This window comes from Helianthus annuus, chromosome 9, assembly GCF_002127325.2.
Source record: "Helianthus annuus cultivar XRQ/B chromosome 9, HanXRQr2.0-SUNRISE, whole genome shotgun sequence".
Taxonomy (NCBI): domain Eukaryota; kingdom Viridiplantae; phylum Streptophyta; class Magnoliopsida; order Asterales; family Asteraceae; genus Helianthus; species Helianthus annuus.
Genome location: NC_035441.2, coordinates 156,770,048 through 156,784,466, shown reverse-complemented (window position 1 = coordinate 156,784,466; position 14,419 = coordinate 156,770,048). Strand labels below are relative to the sequence as shown.

The 14,419-nt window shown below is 35.9% G+C and overlaps 1 protein-coding gene across 2 annotated transcripts; it reads right to left on the bottom strand.

Annotated features, from left to right (window-relative positions):
• Positions 1–7,010: 7,010 nt before the first annotated feature.
• On the bottom strand, positions 7,011–13,536 carry LOC110921948 (serine carboxypeptidase-like 25). Of its 2 annotated transcripts, none has more exons than XM_022166275.2 (8): positions 13,144–13,536; positions 9,465–9,668; positions 9,205–9,383; positions 8,337–8,627; positions 8,112–8,242; positions 7,811–7,906; positions 7,590–7,695; positions 7,011–7,466 (listed from the first exon to the last, which is right to left on the bottom strand). In XM_022166275.2, exons 1-8 carry the CDS (start codon positions 13,424–13,426, stop codon positions 7,323–7,325), a joined length of 1,434 nt encoding a protein of 477 aa, XP_022021967.1. In that variant the 5' UTR covers positions 13,427–13,536; the 3' UTR covers positions 7,011–7,322. The 2 variants fall into 2 exon arrangements, with proteins under 2 accessions (XP_022021967.1, XP_035833645.1); XM_035977752.1 differs by having other exon boundaries at positions 7,079–7,466; positions 7,606–7,695.
• Between the last annotated feature and the right edge of the window lie 883 nt (positions 13,537–14,419).

The window sequence follows — 14,419 nt, the reverse complement described above, 5'->3', positions numbered from 1 at the left end:
TGATAGTCTGTTAAATGATAAATGAATTATGTCTGAATATTCCATTTGGAATAAGTTCCACGAATGTCAATAAATGACTTATGATGGACCCATGCTTATTCCTTAAGCCAAGTCATATTTTAGGGCTTTAACGTCATGATTTAAAATCACTTAAAATGAGATTAGATGAAAAAATCATCCTCATTAACTATGTCATGATTTCTCATGAATTTTGGTTCTACTGGATGAAATTTATAAGTCTCATTTACCTTTTGTCAAATTCTCATTAGCATGATGACAAAAGTTGTGAAAAAGTAAGGTATCATCTAGTTTCATCTTAGTAATGTTTCTATCCAGATATTTAGAACAAATAAGAGGAGAGTTTAAGATAAGCGTGACTTTATGTTGACCATGCAAACCTCACAACCTTCATAACATTGCTTAATTATGATACTATATTCTGATTAATCTTCAGAATATATAAGGTATCGAAAAGCGTTGTTGGAAGACTGTTCATTATGGTTCTTATAGTCTTAACATTTAATTTTGTCACTAACTCTCACGTTAGTTATTTGTCGAGTTCTGGTAAGGAAACGTATGGAACTAGAATCAACTAATCATGTGTTAATTGGAATATTAAAATTATCAGACTTAAATATCATTAGTAAGTTACTATCTAATTAATTTATCCAACTGTTCTTTAGAATAATGGATAGTCTCGTTGCTTATGCCTAGTCTAATGACATAATTATGCAGTGAGATTTTTTTTTCCCTTGAAGAACCTTAACGTTTGGATTAGCACTTGTAATTTGTCTATGGACCTTAGAACAATCCTCTCTTAAGGTTTTAGTGGTTGTAAGGTGAATAACATCTTACTTTCCAGTTTCAAACATTTATTTCTATGTACACATGTTGCTTATCAACACACTCGTTATACTTTGGTATTTTTGAGTGTTATAGTTGATTTATAAGGCATCAAATTGTACAAGTGAAAATCTTAGTATGTAATGTACTGGAAAAATATACTTATTTCCATGTGTAAGCCCTTAACTTTATGGGTCATGGTATTGTACATTGTTATGTATTCACATATACCACTTAGCTTTATAATTTATAATTTTAAATGAAGACATGCGCCTTAGGAGTTCTTGTGATTATTCAACAATTATAGATTAGTCTTAGGAAAAACTTAATCTGGAATAACTTTAGTGATAGCAATTATGTTAGAGAGTTCTTGATTATCATAAGAGACATCATGTTCGATTTATCCTAATCATCATGCTCTACTTTTCTTCTGTAGTGCCTTATCAGAAGAGAGCAATAAGGTTATCGTGTCTTAAGAGATAATCAAGGATTTAATTTAAGAGCTAATTCTTATAGAAACTTTAAATAAAGCAAAACATTTTAGGCTTAGGAATTAGAGTGGATGAGATATAGATTTATAGAAGAAAATTATAGTGAGTAAAAATTATGGGTACTAAGAATAAGGCAGATAAAATGATCACAAAAATTAATTGAGGATCATTAATATAAGGATCATTATGTGAAGAGGTTGTGATATGTCTATTACTAACATCAAAATAATAGACTACTTAAAGTTCTACTTAAACGAAGATAAAACAGCTTTGGCCAGAAGTGCAATCATTTAAGTATGTGTGCAAAGTGTTTGTAACAAATCAGCTTTGGCCAGAAATTGAGACAATCACTTTAGTTATGCACTTGTTAAGTATGCCATCTATGAAGGAATTAAATCAGCTTTGGCCAGATATTAAAACATTCATGCTTATGATGCACACTTAACATAGCTTTCGTAATACTTGAACGATAAGTAGATGTATCAAGTCGGCTTTGGCCAGAAATGATATATCAAAAACTCATTCAAGTTAAGCCATTTTGGTTTTGTAAAACATTATTTGATCCTCATTAATTAACTAATTAATTACAAAAACCAATCATTTAGTAGCAAACCACCCGTTAGCGCGGATCCCCGAGCTAAATCTTAGTTCACATTAAACAGCCTAAAATAATGAGGTTTCGAGTCAAGTCTCGACTGAGTTATGAGATCTCGAGTCAGTTATGAGGTCTCGAGTCGTAACCTTGTTGTCTCGAGTCGAAACCATGGTCTCGACTACTATATCTTATGAGATCTCGAGTCATGATGAGATTTCGAGTCGCAACCATGGTCTCGAGTTGTGACCTTTATGGTCTCGAGTCGCAACCTTATGGTCTCGAGTTATGACCTTATGGTCTCGAGTCGAGACCTTTGTCTCGAGTTGTACAAATTTAAGCCCTTAGTCGAAACCTCAGTGGTCTCGAGTCGAAATCGTTGTCTCGAGTTATGAAGATTTGAGAACACTTATGATTTCGAGTAGAGACCTTATGGTCTCGAGTCGAGATCTTGGTCTCGGCTCGTTAAAGGGATCTCGAAACTTCCTGTTACAGCTGTTAGTGATAATAACTGAAAAATCGAATTCTAAGGGATTTTGAGATATGTTTTCCTGTTTTAATGATGATCTAATTTTGTCAAAATATTTCGAAAATTTTATCTGATTATCAATTAACAGTTTTCGAATAAACTTGGATGATAAAATTGGATCAAAACAGGAAAAACACTCAATAATCCTAATTACATTCCAAAACATAAAGGAATTTTCGAATTTTCTAAGAACACATGATGAACCCTAAAAAATAAAAAAAAAAATAAAACATAAATTCTGGAACCCGAAACCTGAATTTTAATAGTTTTTCTAAACAGATTTCGGTCAAAACATAACCCAGTTGAAATCGAGTGAACATATAATTAATCCTTTTTCCCGAAAACAGAGATCTCGAGTCGATCTTCATGACTCGAAACCGGTTGTCACCGTTTTAAAGTTACAAAAAAATCCGTTTTCCAAGTTTCAATCCCAGAATTATGGATACGAAAACAGAACTGACTAATCAACATATGCTCTGATACCACATGTTGATTCAGTTCTGTTTAGACATGAAGGAAGACATACCTTTGATTGCATCAGTACAGGCCAGCAGAGAATCCAGATGTAGATGCAGCAATAGTGTTTGACATAGTTGTCAGTTTTGGTCTGGTTCCTCCTTAGGGTGCAATCTAATGATGGTGACTAAGAAAACCGAAAAGGGTATCAGCCGTAGGAGAGGGAGGTCGAATATTATGATGTTATGGCTAATAGGGTGTCTGGTTGTGTAACTGTGTAACCCCTTAACCTCCACATAAGTCTCCTTATATATGCGCCCAAGAGGAAACCCTAATTAGTTAATAAGGGTAATTGGGCCCATCAACAATTACCAACTAATTATTTAATAGGATTGTTATATATATTTTGATCCATATAATGTAAATGATTATAATGGCTACTAGTAGACTTGGCAAACGGGTTGGGCCGGGTCGGGTCGGGTCATGGGTCAAAACGGGTTCGGGTCGAAACGGGTCAATTAAAAAAAGGGTTGTTTTGGTTCGGGTCGAAAGGGGTTCGGGTCAAAACGGGTTCGGGTTGGAACGGGTTCGAGTCGGAATGGGTTCGGGTCAGAACGGGTTTCGGGTTGGGTCGGGTCGGGTTGGTTAAAATTTTTTATTTTTTTTAAAAAGTGACCGTCCATGTTGAACGCCATGCTCGTTCCTATGGGTTCGTCAATGATTACTATTAATATGCAGTTATTGTACGAATTGAATCGATCAATAGAGAATATGATTAGGAATTTAGGATTAATATTCAGTTATTACTAGTAGAGGTGGCAATCTTGACCCAAAGGCTTTCAAGTGGGTTACTTTGGGTTGCTTTTAAAATTATATGGGTTAGTTTGGGTAAGATATTTTAACTAAACGGGTCACAACGGGTCAATTGAAATTCCATCTTGTCATTTTCGGGTCAAAGCGGGTCGACATCTTTAAAGAAATGGGTCGATGTGGGTTTAGCACCTTAAAGAAACGGGTCGGATTTCGGATCAAAATGGGTTTCGGGCCGACACGGGTTTTCGCACGGGACGGGTTTCGGATCGCAACGGGTTTTATGCCGACACGAGTTTCCGCACGGGACGGGTTTTAGGCCGACACGAGTTTCGGGTCGGGACGAGTTTCGTACCATTTCAACCCGTACCGTTTCGACGCGAACCGTTTCGACGCGTACCGTTTCGACGCGAACCGTTTCGAGTAGTACCGTTTCGACCCGTACCGTTTCGACCCGTACCGTTTCGAATCAAACCGTTTCGACCAGCCGTTTCGACCAGTACCGTTTCGACCCGTACCGTTTCGACCAGTACCGTTTCGAATCGAACCGTTTCGACCCGCACCGTTTCGACGCAAACCGTTTCGACGCGAACCGTTTCGACCAGTACGGTTTCGACCCGTACCGTTTCGAATCGAACCGTTTCGACCCGTGCCGTTTCAACGCGTACCGTTTCGACCCGGACCAAAACAACCCTTCTTCAATAATTTATGTTTGGAATTATGTTACGACATTAATTTCTGTTTGGAACCTGCATCAACGACAATGTTACGACACTAATATCTATTTGGAATTATGTTTTGCTAGTTAAGGTTGTTTAAAGGATTACAATCGTACATGGCTTGCTAACATGTATAGCATCAGATTATAACCGTTTCGACCAAGTACCGTTTACCGTTTTAACACGTACCATTTCGAATTAGAACCGAGTAATTGTTGCATTTCAATAGACGTTTATTTTCTTAATCTTACTCAATTTTCGACTGTTAATGGCAGCAATTGATCTCTAGTAATTAGACTTGGCAAACGGGTTGGGCCGGGTCGGGTCGGGTCATGGGTCAAAACGGGTTCGGGTCGAAACGGGTCAATTAAAAAAAGGGTTGTTTTGGTTCGGGTCGAAAGGGGTTCGGGTCAAAACGGGTTCGGGTTGGAACGGGTTCGAGTCGGAATGGGTTCGGGTCAGAACGGGTTTCGGGTTGGGTCGGGTCGGGTTGGTTAAAATTTTTTATTTTTTTTAAAAAGTGACCGTCCATGTTGAACGCCATGCTCGTTCCTATGGGTTCGTCAATGATTACTATTAATATGCAATTATTGTACGAATTGAATCGATCAATAGAGAATATGATTAGGAATTTAGGATTAATATTCAGTTATTACTAGAGATCAATTGCTGCCATTAACAGTCGAAAATTGAGTAAGATTAAGAAAATAAACGTCTATTGAAATGCAACAATTACTCGGTTCTAATTCGAAACGGTACGTGTTAAAACGGTTCAATTCGAAACGGTACTTGGTCGAAACGGTTATAATCTGATGCTATACATGTTAGCAAGCCATGTACGATTGTAATCCTTTAAACAACCTTAACTAGCAAAACATAATTCCAAATAGATATTAGTGTCGTAACATTGTCGTTGATGCAGGTTCCAAACAGAAATTAATGTCGTAACATAATTCCAAACATAAATTATTGAAGAAGGGTTGTTTTGGTCCGGGTCGAAACGGTACGCGTTGAAACGGCACGGGTCGAAACGGTACGGGTCGAAACCGTACTGGTCGAAACGGTTCGCGTCGAAACGGTTTGTGTCGAAACGGTGCGGGTCGAAACGGTTCGATTCGAAACGGTACTGGTCGAAACGGTACGGGTCGAAACGGTACTGGTCGAAACGGCTGGTCGAAACGGTTTGATTCGAAACGGTACTGGTCGAAACGGTACTACTCGAAACGGTTCGCGTCGAAACGGTACGCGTCGAAACGGTTCGCGTCGAAACGGTACGGGTTGAAATGGTACGAAACTCGTCCCGACCCGAAACTCGTGTCGGCCTAAAACCCGTCCCGTGCGGAAACTCGTGTCGGCATAAAACCCGTTGCGATCCGAAACCCGTCCCGTGCGAAAACCCGTGTCGGCCCGAAACCCATTTTGATCCGAAATCCGACCCGTTTCTTTAAGGTGCTAACCCACATCGACCCATTTCTTTAAAGATGTCGACCCGCTTTGACCCGAAAATGACAAGATGGAATTTCAATTGACCCGTTGTGACCCGTTTAGTTAAAATATCTTACCCAAACTAACCCATATAATTTTAAAAGCAACCCAAAGTAACCCACTTGAAAGCCTTTGGGTCAAGATTGCCACCTCTAGCTACTAGATTAAATATAAAATAAATATATTTAATCTTACACTATAGACATCATCATCCAAACATGGTTAATTTAAATCAACTTATTACCTTGGTATATTAGACAAGGTATATTTTAGGTTTGAGCTCAATTCATACTTGACTGGATTTAAGCATTGAACAAATTTCAAGTAGCTTACGAAGTCTCGTTTCCTTACATCACTAATCAGTCCTTGTTTCAATAAAGAATCTTTTATAGTAAAAACGAGACAAATGCCAAAGTGCAAGGAAATATATTAAATACAAACTTATAGAACGTCTTGTTAATTTGGATGATAATAAAATGACGAGTTAAGTAGATCGAATATGTCTTTTTTCTTGAATATATTAATCATACAAAAAGGTATATAAGATAAACATGACCCAACTCAAAGATGACGCATTCCCAAAAATTCAACACCCTTCACTATATGGTTCATTGGTTCTTAAAGCCCGAAATAATATTCAGTATATAATTCCAGATATACAATATTTTCAAGTCATTATATAAAATGCAACTTCAAATTTTTAATTACAAAACAATCAACAATCATATATGTGGTGAAAACATCTTCAGTTGTGAAGTCTAATGATTGTGGGATGGACAAGATATTCGCCATGATAACATGAAACTAAGAACACAATCGTAGAGGGCGGGTTACTTTAAGAAGAAGCAACTATGTATGTATTTACCCTAATCCATTCTATTCTATTCTAATATATACAATATATACACATGAATAGTGTAATTATAAACTCGTATCAAATGCTAAAAAAAAATTGAATTGGTCGTAGACATAGCCTGATCAACCCTAGGCATAGCCTGATTAGGTCGATCGAGTGAACAAGGTAAAATCCAGTACTATTTTTCCTCTTGCAAATTTTGATTTTGTTAAAATGATGCAAACGGAACTCCAAAGAAATAAAATATTGGTGAGTCACACATGACACATGACAATATGTTAAAAGTTACAACAAACAGCCACAATCTTTGATGAAATACCTTTACCCCTCTCCAATTATTTCCATAAAATTTGAAGTCAAACTTTTAATACCAATCCGTATTCTTTTCAAGTAAAACCCCCACACACTCAAACTTTGATGAAATCCTAATTCCTCCTACCCAAATAATCAAAATCAAAAGGCAATCTTTTGCCTTTGACCCGATCCTACATTCAACATCAAGGTCAAAATTATGACTCTTAGTCAAACTTTGACTTTTTGGTCAAGCTTTGGGAAGTGGTTGACCTTTTAAAAAGGACATCAATAACTGCAATGCTGCCCTTGGCTTGAAAAGTGGTACTTCATGACCTGCCCCTCTCACTGTTGCAAATGTTAGCCCTTCATATACCTCTGTCCATCCTCCCACCTTCACACAAAAACACGCGTTATTTACTTGTACATTTTAATCCTGTTACTTATTATTAACAAGTTGTAAGTCTATTGACGTTAACGAATTGTAGTTATGGTTAAAGGGAGTCAAACTGCTAACCTGTTTTTTAACATACCAAGGGTACCATGGAACCTTTGTTTTCAACTTGAGTTGTGCAAGTGCATATCTAGTAGCTGTGACTGGAACCACTGAATCAACATCTCCACTGCATTTTACAAAACAAAATGATTAGTTAAAAATAAATAATTACGCAATTTTGTGGGTCCCGTTAAATAAAAATGGGACGCACAAAATACAAAAATAAGCCAAATTTAGAAAACCTGAAGACCCAAATCCGCAATCCAGCAGTAATAAGTTCACGATATATTGGAAGAATCGACACTTCACTGTCGTTCCAATTCCGATTCAAAGTCTCACTGCAAAAGAAAAACATCATTAATCAACACAAATGCATAAATTTTATTTTTTAATCCTTAGTCGTAGAAACAGTCTCTTGCATTAAAAACGTTAACATTAGGCCCAAGTTGGCCCAACAAGACATAGACCCCACGCATGCAGGAACCTCGTGCACTGGATTTGCCCTTTTTAAGCTAAAATTAACAAAACAAATAGAAAAAACACCTGCAAGCAGTCCATTTGTATGGGATTCGGGTCGTATTAGCATGAAACGCCTTTTGAACATCTTCTCTGTTGTAATAAACCTCGGCATACCTTTCGGTACACGGATCATATCCCGACATCTGTCTTGTCGTCTGTAAAAAACCAAAATCCTTACAACTCAAAATGAATAGAAAAAAAACAAAACAATCTATATAAAAATTTGAAAAAATGTATCATACAAAATACCTGACGGGGCCGATGGGGCAACCGCATGGTTTGACGAGTGGAACTCAAATAGCTACCATCATCAGAGTTGTTACAAGGGGGTGCATAAATATTGTACTGGTCGATATTACCGAACTCTTGATCCATAGCATAGCTATACAATGATTCACACTCGTTTGAATTCTTTTGGCGCCGAAAATCACACGTGTTTATGAGTTGGTGATACGTCTTATCAGATATCATTGCATGACTCCACCAATACGTCACCGTTCCAAGGTTGTCGTAGTAGTTATCCGTCACAGCATTTCCTACCTACCACCCAACAATATTTTTTTCAAAACTACCGCATAATACACTTATATTTATTATTGGTACGTTTAAATGTAACACGTAAACTGGTTACGTAACAGTCTATTTTACTATTTATATTGTTTTCACAGTTCTCAGCGTATTATTAGATACAGTTAAATGCTATTTCAGTTTGATTTGGGTGATTTTGTCAGTTTAGTACAAAGTTTTCATTTTTCGCTTGTGTGTCCAAAAATATTTCACCGTTGCCATTTTAGTCTACTAGGTTAACTTCATCCATTTTTTTCTGTTAACGAAAAGGGCAACTCGGTCATTTTATATGTAATTTTGTGAACTAGAAGGCAATTCGGCCATATAAAATGACCGAATTGCCTTTCTTGTTAACAGAAATAATGGATGAAGTTAACCTAGTAGACTAAAATAGCAACGGTGAAACCTTTTTGGACTCACAGACGAAAAATGAAACATTTAGACTAAACTGCCAAAATTACCCAAACCACAGGGACTAAAATGGCATTTAACTCTATTAGATATGAAAAAAGCGTCCTCTGTTAGTTGTTAATGGAAGGAAACAAGATACCATGATTCCTTTTAATTTAATGGGATTGGAACCGGAATTTGAATTGTGTCTTAGAATCTGTCTTGCGAGTTGCGGGACGTAGTGACCAGCGTAACTTTCTCCTGCAATATAAACGTCACGGTGTTTATAACGTGGAAATCTCTCCATCCATCGTATCACGAAGTGAAGTGAATCTTCAGCTAAAACAAAGAAAACAGAAGGTTAGTTAAAATCCGTTTTTAGCCTTTATAATTGTACAGATGAGGTGTGGTGTCTCTTACCGGTGCGACGATCACCAGTGTCAAGTAGGTCCGACGAGCGGTTGGTGTAGGAAAAACCGACACCGGCCGGAGTTTCGAGAAACAAAATGTTAGCAACGTTGTTCCAGGAGAATTTGTTGAGGTGTAACCCCGTGGCCCCTTTGTTTATTCTGAATGGACCCACTTCTTCAGATGCACCATAGGCCACCGATGAGCATCCGGGACCTGTTAAGCTAAAATTGTTAAGACTATGTGTTATGGACCGACGCCCAATACCATCTCACCCAAAATGCTCATGAAATGATGTTAGTATCACCGTTTTAGTATTATTTTCTTTATTGCTGCTAACCAAGCAAATAATCAATTTGTTAAAAGAAATTAAAATGGGGGACTTGAAATTAGGGGTGTGCATAGGTTGGTTTTGTCCTAAAACCATAACCATAACCGATCGGTTATGGCGGTTATGGTTAATCGATTATGATGGTTATAGCGGGTCGGATGTGGGTGGTTAACCGTGTATTTAGCCTAGCTTAAAATATGTTAATTTTTTAACATGAAAAAATTGTTATTGCATAAATACTAAAAAACTTTAATAAAAAACATCAAATATTAAAAAAAAACTGGTGAAAAGTCCTAAATCATACAAAGATTTATTACATGTCGGTTCGGTTCGATTATGTTGGGTATAAAAACATTGATAACTATAACCGACCCGCTACATTCGGTTTTAAAAAAACCATTAACCGACCCAATGGTTTTTAATTTGGTTCGGTTTTTTCGGTTCGATTTTATCGGTTAATTCGGTTATAGTTTGGTTAATTTGGTTTTTTGTACACCCATACTTGAAACTTCGAATATTTGATATGCTTTTTACAAAAGTAATTTAATATAAGTAGTTATATATTTTTTGAATGGTACGTTAACACTATTGATTACGATGGAATGGAATTATAAAAGTAGGAATAATATTTAATCTTATGAACAGTGTACAAGTAAACCATGCGTAAAATAGTAGAGAGTACAAGAAACAGTAGCGTAAAATGTAGACTAGGGCAAGCAATACAGAAATAGCAATAAATATGGACTGTAGTCATGGTTGCTTTGTAAAGTTACGGCACTGATTTTGGAAATTGGACACAGTTAAGTCTTGAATATAATGATATATAATATGGGTAAAGTTCTTGTACAAATAATCTTAACATACTAAACATAAAAATTGAAGTAAAACTCAAAAAGACAAGGTGACATTTTTATAATTATCAATAACTATCAAAGTTACTCTACAAATATACCTAAAAAACACCTAACCCCCCCCCCCCCCCCCAAAAAAAAAAAAAAATGTCACCTTGTCTTTTTGAGTTTTTCTTCAATTTGTATGTTTAGTATGTTAAGATTATTTGTATTTGATCTTTTGCCTATATAATATATAATGGGATATTCACACACACTAGTCCATATTTACACACCCTCGTATAGGTCTATATGTCGCGTATAACCTTTTTCAATTTCCAAGAGAATCTCTTATTATGTCGTATATTGTCTTATATGCCTAGTATATGCCTCGTATAGGCCTATATGGGGCGTATAGACGAAAAAGACCATTTTACCCCTGAGTTAGGCCTAGACTGGGGTAATATTATTTGACTATAGGTGTGGTTTAGGTCTTGTATAGGCCTATACAGGTGTTGTATCATATCATGTACTTGTTATTTTTATTTATTTAAAATAGAAAACTTGTTTTTGTATAAAAGTTTGCTAAAACGATTAATATTGTATAAAATGTTTGTTAAAAAAAAAACCCTTATATACGCCCCATATAGGCCTATACGTGGCATATATGGAGCATATATGGAGCATGGGTCATATATGAGACCTATACCAGGGGTCCTATACGCCCCGTATAGGCCTATACGAGGCATATAGGACCAGTCAAACAAGAACTGACATGAGTCAGACACTGAGTTTGATGTAACCCTATACGCCTCGTATAGGCCTATACGAGGCATATACGAGGCAAAGGGTGAGTGTATGGATAGTTTTAGTCTATATAATACATGTATATGTAGGCTAGGAATTGGGTACAAAATCCAAATTTTCTAATAAAAGTAAAATGTCACAAAACACCAAATTATCAACCATAAAACACACAAATAACAAAATGAAGATTACTTAAACATCATATATGTGGGTTGTGTTTTATGTTTTGAATGATGAGACTTTGATTATCGAATGACAAACATGATTGTGTTTTATGTTGATTAGCATTTTGTGTTTTATATTTATAGTTCTACGATTGTGTATTTGAAGTTTTTATGGATTATTATGGTTTGAATATGGTGTTTTTGTAATATTCACTCTCTTACTTGTGGGTTTTAGGTGTGTTTTATGAAACTTGGACTTTGTAACCGAACCTCATCCTTATATTTATGTATAATATTCTAATATACAGTATAATAAAAGTATTTATTTGTTAATCAAAAATCTAAATAATATTTTATAAGACTACCCTTCATGGCAATTTCCTAATTAGAGAACATAGTAAGAGGACAAACTAATTCTAAAATAATGAATTTAAAGAGAAAACATCATTTAAAAAAAAAAAAAAAATCTAAATGTATTTAGGGTAGTCTGCATGTTGCCTGTGATGTCATAACCTTGTTTAGAAATAAAAACAGGGCTGAATTCCCTTCACAGTTTTATCAGGTACCCAAACAGAGAAGTATTTGTAACCCTAAAAAGATATCCAAATATTTTCAAGATTCCATCTTTTTTCAAGAAAGTATATTTATTACATCTACCCACCCATTTAATATGGTAGATACAACCATATTTAACCATCTTTTATGCATACCATCAATTAAAGATACTTAAAAAATAAAGAAAAGATAAGAAGACCCCTACTTCCTGAAATCAATAATTCATGATAGTATAAAACAAAAAATAAATTATGTAAATTTCACTCTTTATGCTTCCTCCTTATTTAGGCTGTTTGTCAAAAATAGCTGGTGGCTGGTGATTGAAAGTTGTTGGCTGGTAGCTGTAGCTTTTCAGATATATTTAGGTGTTTGGCAAAGTAACTGTAGTAGCTTTTAATAAAATGTATAAAATGACCAAAATAGACATACCTAAAAAAACATAATAGTCATTTAGAGGTTAAAATAGTCATTATTTCTCTAAAAGTTTATAGCTTCTTCTAAACGCTACTAATAGGAGCGTTCAACCAAAAACTTTAAGTTCCTAATCTAAAAGCTTCAAGCTTCTTCAACCAAACAAGATTTTTTATTGAGTAGGAGTTTTTTTTAAAAGCTTAAAGCTAGAAGCTTATAAAAGCTTCTAAAAGCTCAATACCAAACATACCCTTGGTAATTATCTAGTATCCGATACTCGTTTTTACGTGTAATATACGAAATGTAACTCTAATTCTCTACATTACAAGCAAAAAAATCTTAGGTCCGTCATAAGAAATTGTAATCCCATTATTAACAATTATGATATATATAATTTAAGTAAAATTGTAAACAAAATTTCCAAATTTTGTACTTTTGAAATCATGTAATGGAGCAATGTAACAGTTCCACATTAACTTTTTTCTGTAACAACAAAAACACTTAAAATAAATATAACATATACTACATGCATGTATTATGTATATGTATACACACAATTATACAAAAACATATGAGTGTGAGTGCTAGCTAACCTCCATTGAGCCATATGACCAGGGGTTTAGAGAGAGGGTGGTTAGGTGTTTCAGTAAGCCAGTAAAAGAGGGCTCTGCCGGCCATCTGGTTGACAGTGACATAACCGGAGAACTGGTTAAATGAGACGTTGGGTTGACCGGGAAGTGCAATAATCCGGTCAGCTTCCTCTTCAAGATGATGGTGGTGTTTGTGAGGGGTAGTTTTGTCACTTTTGGAGACTTGAAAAGCAAGAAACAAGAGGGTGAGGATGAGAAATGAGGGAGAATTATGTAATTTGGCCATGGTTTAGTGGTGGTCCGGGGGTAGGGTGGGTGGTGGTGCCCTGTTTTTGTGATGAGGGTGGATTAAATAGGAGAGAGGGGTGGGGTGATGTGGTTTGAATTGGAAATAATGCAATTTTTCTTTAAGGGATCATGCATATTTAAGAGAAATAATAATATTGTTTGGTTCATGTGGGAAAAAATATTTTTATATAAAATGATTTTAAAAGTTTATGTTTGGAAAGTATGATATATGGACGAAAATCATGGTGATGTATACTTATTTTGTTTGAACCTAGTTGTATCTTTTAAGATTGTAAACCAAAAATAGATGATTAGAGTATTCAACTTTTAGAACATTCTTTTCATCTTGTACGGGTGATTCAAGGGGAAATGGACTGTATCACTCTAAATTATGCAAAACTGGTCAATACCACTCTCAACTTTCAAATTGACTCTCACCACCCTCTACTCGACAACTTGGTGTCACTGTCACCCCTTCGTTAAAAAAACACTAACTGAGTTAGTTTTTTGAGCCTATGTGGCATGCAGATGATGACTTGGAAGCATACGTGGACAGAGCCTTGTTATATCATCTCTGTAACATCAATTTAACCCGAATTTCAAAACAAACTCATGTTCTCCCAAATTGCAGAAGAAGATCAATCGCACACAAGTAATCCCCATCGCCGTTCTTGCCCTAATTCCTCCTCATAGTCGTTCTTGCCCTAATTGCCCCTTGAAACATTGAGTCAACATGTCCTCTTCTTCTACCTCTGGTCTAATTTGAAAACCTAAATTCTTCAAGGTCGATTTGGATGTAAATGTGTACTGTCATCACGACATTGTTGCGGTTCTTCGAGTAGCTGGACTTAAAAGTGAAAGACATTGTGAAGAATTTTACGGCTGTTCTCACTGGCCTGTAAGTTCAATTTGCAGTTCAATTTGGTGTTTTGTAGATAGTCCATTGCAATTTCCTTATAGTTGTTGTGTTTTGTAGAGAGGGGATTGCAAA